This window comes from Rhinolophus sinicus, chromosome 15 (assembly GCF_057876585.1).
Source record: "Rhinolophus sinicus isolate RSI-liver-muscle chromosome 15, RSI-T2T, whole genome shotgun sequence".
In the NCBI taxonomy this organism is placed as follows: Eukaryota; Metazoa; Chordata; class Mammalia; order Chiroptera; family Rhinolophidae; genus Rhinolophus; species Rhinolophus sinicus.
This window is the reverse complement of record NC_142515.1, coordinates 77,864,412-77,870,411: the sequence shown is the minus strand read 5'-3', so window position 1 is coordinate 77,870,411 and position 6,000 is coordinate 77,864,412. Positions and strand designations below refer to the sequence as shown.

Below are 6,000 nucleotides of genomic sequence, written 5' to 3'. Positions count from 1 at the left end.
GTTCTGTTCACCTTCCCCAATAAAATCTTTAAAGAAAGAGAAAAAACAAAATACTTGTGAAAAACAAAACATTATGCAGCATGCAGGTGTATACATTTGTTAAAATGCATCCAACTGAATCCTTAAGATAGATGAGATTTATTGTAAGGAAAGTATGCATATCTCAATAAAATGGATTTTTAAAAATTCTAAGTATATGATTGTCCTATTGTACTTTTTAAAAACCTTGCTCTGAAAATTATATTAGATAGCATTAAGTGCAAAATTAAAGCCAGCAGAGCTCAAGAGTCACTGGTAGGACTCAGGGGAAATGAAAGGATTTCTTTTTTTTTTTTTTGAATTTTATTGGGAAACAGTGTGTTTCTCCAGGGCCCATCAGCTCCAAGTTGTTGTCCTTCAATCTAGTTGGGGAGGGAGCAGCTCAGCTCCAAGTCCACTTACTGTTTTCAATCTTAGTTGTAGGGGGCGCAGCCCACCATCCCATGCGGGAATTGAACCAGTAACCTTGTTGTTGAGAGCTCAACAGTCTAACCAACTGAGCCATCTGGCTGTCCGGAATTTTTTTTTAAAAAAGAGAAGGGACATATGATATGGACTTTTCCTGCTACTGAACCAATGGTTTGCAAACTGAGTCCCCAGGGAACCCTAGGGGTTCCATATATCCTCCCTGCTTTCACTCTTCTATCAGAGCTGCCCACTTCTTCTGCACCCCTCAAAAGATTTTATCTGAAAAGTCCTGAAACTAAAAGTTTTGAAAAATGTGAGCGCTCAAAAAATGATTTTTGCCACCTCCCGAGCCACCCTGTGCCCAAACTGTGGGGGTTGGTAATGAAAAAAATAATAACATGGAAAAAGAATTGCTAGGAGACCCACTTAAAATACAGTCAGGAGGCAATTCCAGAAGTGGGGCCTCTGTATGTCTTGTGCCTCAGTTCTCAGAGCTGCTCTTCTGTTGCTAACTTGTTGCTAACTCTGCTCAAGGCTGAGGCAATAAACATCCTGGAACAACCACTGCTGCATGGACACCTATGGACTTGACCTCCTCCTTGTAGTTTTCACCCTCCTTGTTTGTGTATTGGAACTAACCAAACCTTGTTAACCTAGTGAGCAACCCTTCCTTTGCAGGAAAGAGTTACACCTTGTATGTTTTGCCTGTACAAACCCCAACTTCCAATAAATGCCACTTATTCTTTATTACAGCCTAAACTTTTGCTTGGTTGACAGAGTCTTCAAAGAAGGGAGCTTGTGGAATTCATTTATCCCAACTAAGCTCTCTGCCTTCCTGCCCTACTAGTGTTTTTTCAGTTCTTCAAAACTGGAGCCCTTTGTCTTGCCCCTTGTGACATTCAGTTCCCTCACCAGAAATGTTTTCTCTGGCTTGTCCTCCTGTTTAATGCTTGCTCATCTTCCAATTTCCACTCAGTCATCTCTTCCTCCACAAAAACCTTCTTGTGTTCCTGTATTTTGAGGCTAGATTCTTGCCAGAAGTTTTCCCAGAATGGCGTTCCTCTCCTTCAGGGCACAGATGACAGGTGGAATTGGAGGCTGATTAAGTGTTCTCTTGGTGTCTGTCTTTCCGGACAGACAAGGGCAAATTGCATGAGAGCAGGAATGCCCCTTTGCTCCCTACACAATGCTCAATGCTCAGTGCAACATCTGGCACATAGTAGGTGCTCAGTAAATGTTGCTTATGTTTGGCCCTGTGTACTGTTGTATCCACACAGGGATTTCACACACACACACACACACACACGTGCGCACACACACACATACACACATCACTTTTATTAAAATATAACAGGTTTAAAGAAAAGTACACAAATATGGATTTCTGTGGTACGTTCTCTTTTGTGTCTGGGAGCTTTTGCTCACCATTACATTGGTGAGAATCATCCAGACTACTGCATGTAGCTGCAATCCATTCATTGGTCTCTCATTCACACTCATTGCTATTGACCAGGGTGGGACAAAAATTTTTCTGTAAAGGACCGGATAGTAAACGTGGTCAGTTTTGTGGGCCATATCGCCTGAGGCTCACGGAGATATCCAAGAGAGGACTCAACCCAAAGCAGCATGCAAGAAAGAATTCAAGAGTGAGACAGACGCAGGAAAGTGAATGTGATGTACTGAAAATGAAAATACACACTTGAGAGGAAAGTGAGGGCGAACTCATAGAAGAGTCGTACTGAGGAAGTCACGATCAGGGGTATTTATCCCTCCCAGGGTGGGAATTAGTGATGTCCCATTGACGTAGTTCATTCATCTTCTCCCCCTGGGCGGTACCCTCTGTTTCCTGCTTTTTCTTCCTTATTTGTTTTTTCTGGAACTGTCATGGTGTCAGATGCATGATGGGAGTCTCAGTAGCAACAATGCAAATGAGATTATAATGACATTATAATTAGCTAAGGGTCATGCCCTGTACATAGGGATCAGCCTAGTTGGAAGAAACTGGTTCTTATTTTTCTCCAGCTGTAGGTACTGGATACATTCACTCTGTTACTGGTGTAACCAGTGAAGCATCTAAGTACCCTGGAGGGGGTTGTCAACTTCCTAGGTTACTTCAATGTCAATTTCCTAGGCTACCTCAATGTGTCCTGCCTCAATATGGTCTCTGTCACAATTAATCAACTCTGCTAAAGCAGCCACAGATGATAATAAAAACATGGGTATGGACATGTGTCAAGAAAACTTTATGGAGACTGGAATTTGAATGTCATATGCTTTTCATCTGGCCACTAAATACTAAATATTTTTTTCAACAATTTAAAAATATAAAAACTGTTCAACAGTTCCCCCCAAAAGCTCAACTATATAGAATTGCCATATAATACAGCAATTCCACTCCTGGGTGCATACCCAAGAGAATTAAAAGCAGGGACTCCATGAGATATTTGCACACCCATGTTCCTAACAGCATCATTCATAATAGCCAAGAAACAACTGGACTGTCCATCAATAGATGAATGGGTAAACAAAATGTGACATAAAATGGAATTTAGCCTTAAAAACAAATGAAGTCCTGGTACATGTTATACAACATGGATGAACCTGGAGGACATCATGTTCAGTGAAATAAGCCAGACACAGAAAGACAAATACTGTGTGATTCCTCTTATGTGAGGTCCCCAGAGGAGTCAGATTCATAGAGACAGCAAGTAAATGGTGGTGCCAGGGGCTGGGGTGGGGATGAGGAGGAGTGAGTGTTTAATGGGGACAGAGTGTCAGTTTGGGAAGGTGAGGAAGTTCTGGACATGGGTGATGGGGATGGTTACACAACAGTGTATATGTATTTAATGCCACTGAGCTGTACACTTGAAAATGGTTAAAATGGTAAATTTTGTTATGTGTCTTCTACACAACTTTAAAAATCAATTTCTATTGGGGAAAAAAAAGTAAAAACCGTTCTTAGCTCATGGGTCATACAAAAATAGATAGCAGGCTGGATTTGGCCCACAGGCCCTTGTAGGTTGTTCCACTGAGGAAATAAACTGGTTCTATTTATCCATTGTATCGTAGGTAGGCATTTGAACATGGTCTGCAATTCTCACACAGGGATGTTATTGTGGTCATGTTTGCTTTCCCCACCCCTTCATGCAAACTCATTTCCCTACCTGTCTCTTGTAATACGGCTTCTGGAATCATCCCCCAGGCGCTACCTTCTGGATCAGTCCCAGCCCCGGATGTGGGGAGGGTTAGGCAAAAAGGGGGACAAAGCTTCCACCCTTGGGCCCCTGCAGCCTGCTCCAGAGGCTTCCTCTTGGCCCCGGATGTGGGAAGGAAGTGCCAGGGGCAAATGGTGGTATTACCAAGACAGGAAGCCCCACACCCAGAGGCCTTAAAGAGGGAGATGTGGCAGCAGCATGGAATTCGAGTCCAAGATTTGGCCTGCTGAGTCTGCTTAAACGGTAAGTCACAGCTGCTCCTGCTTCCCCCCAGAGCCCTGGTGCGGGAACTGGGGGCAAAGCGGGGCCTCCGGCCCCATCCCCCACAGGGACCCAGGGTTGTGGATCCTACATGCTCTGTGGGCATGGACCCTCCCCCGGATGGGCAGGAGCTGACCCAGCTGTTGGTCTTTTGGTTCCCTCTTCCAGCCCTGCAGGATGAAGGGTCTCTCTCTTTTCTTCCTCCCCTTCCTGGGGCTGCTGGTGTATGGCAAGTCTCTGTGTCCCGTGGACGAAGCCATCAATGAGAAGATCCAAGATGTCACCAGCTCCCTAAGTAAGGACTTTTACATCCAACCTTACCAGGGGCCTCAGAGGCCCCTGTGATTCCAGACCTAGAGCAAAGGTCAATCAGCCCCAACCCCAACCTGAACCAAAGCTCAACCCCAACCTAACCCAACCCAAACCAACCCTACTTCCAATCCCAGATAAACCTCTACCTTGAGCCTAACCCCAACTAAACCTAAAGTTCAAACTTCAATCCCAAACCCAACCCCAACCACAACCCCAACCAAACCTCAGGTTCCAACCCAACCTTAAGCAAACCTCACCCCTAAACCCAACTCAATCCCAACGCCATCCAGCTCCACCTTTAACCAAAGCTCCAATCCCTTCTTCCTCCAAAACGCCCACCTCAAGACATGCTCCAGGTGAGTTCCCCATCACCTGGGCTCTCCACAAGGGCCTGGGCCACCTGGGCCTTCCTCAGGGGAGTTTTCTAGATCCTATGCCTCTTTCTAAGCCACCAGGGCCTGGGCAGCTTGGTTTCACAGACCCTCTCCTCCTCCCTCCTGCAGTTTTTGAGGCAGTAAGAAATATTGATCTGACCTGCCGGAGTGTCACCTCCAGGGGGGACCTGGCCACCTGTCCCGCAGGTGAGTACAGAAGTCCGTTGTCCATGTTCTCAGTTCTGTTCCCAGTACCGTGTAAACCCCTTCCCCATGCTCAGCCTCTACTTCTCTCTAGGACCATGGAGTCCCAGACTCTACTTCCCCAGGGTACTGGTCTGCAACCCCAGCATACTTCCTGTCCCAGGGGCGGGACCCCATTTCCTTAGGACACTGGTGTCCAGGCCCCCAGCCTCCCCACAACCCACGCACAGGACTGCCATTACCTGGTCTGGGAGCCTCCAGCTCCCTAGACCTCCACCACCAAGCCTCGGGCTCGGGGTCCAAGCTTTTTTCACTGTTGCTGACAGGCTTCGCTGTCACCGGCTGCACGTGTGGCTCCGCCTGTGGCTCGTGGGATGTGCGTGCCGAGACCACCTGCCACTGCCAGTGCGCGGGCATGGACTGGACGGGAGCTCGCTGCTGTCGTCTGCAGGCCGCCGCCTGAGGTCGCTTGAGCGTGGCGTGAGCCCGGGGGGCGTGGCCAGGTGTCTGAGGAACGGGGCTGGAAATAAACCCTGAGAAAATGCTGAAGAGGATCTTTTGTGTGGGGAACTGATCCTGCGTCTCTGAAAAGAGTGGGGCGTCTCTGAAAAGAGTGGGGCGTGTAGACGCTAGAGGGAGGCAGGGATGGGGAGGGGGCGACTGTGTCTTTCTTCTGCCCCATTCCCTCCTCCTCCCATGTTGGCCCCCACCTCTACCTCTGAGAATGGGTTCATCGCCTCCTTCAGGAGTGGAAGTGAGTGTTATCTTTGGGGTCACCTTGACGGCCTTCCAGGAAGTTGCTTGGTCATTCTCCCCCAGCCCCCACAATCAGGCTTCATCCAGGGTCTGGGTCTGGATGAGACCGGGATCCCTGCCCCCACCCCACATACACTCCAGGGCCGCAGCAGCCCCAGGATCAGGGTGGATCCCTCAATCATCTCTCAGCCCAGAGCCCTGAGCTCCTTTAGTCACTCCCCACCCCATCAAGGAACCCCAAGGCTCAGGCAAAGCCTGGCTTGTGGACAGAAAAGTCTTCACCTGGGCCTGCTGAGCACTTCTACCAGAGGAAAAGCACCACAGGTTCAAGTTTTCACACGTGCAGGTACAGTTTCGAATAGTTACAACCTGCAGTCCACGGGGGCACATACGCACACCGTTATGAACACTTGAATATGAAGACACAGGGC

The 6,000-nt window shown here is 48.0% G+C and overlaps 1 protein-coding gene across 1 annotated transcript; it reads left to right on the top strand.

The window, feature by feature from the left end:
• Positions 1-3,735: 3,735 nt before the first annotated feature.
• RETN (resistin) lies at positions 3,736-5,362 on the top strand. The gene is made up of 4 exons (XM_019757608.3): positions 3,736-3,905; positions 4,092-4,218; positions 4,739-4,816; positions 5,140-5,362. Exons 2-4 carry the CDS (start codon positions 4,101-4,103, stop codon positions 5,274-5,276), a joined length of 333 nt encoding a protein of 110 aa, XP_019613167.1. The 5' UTR covers positions 3,736-3,905; positions 4,092-4,100; the 3' UTR covers positions 5,277-5,362.
• The last annotated feature ends 638 nt before the right edge of the window (positions 5,363-6,000 follow it).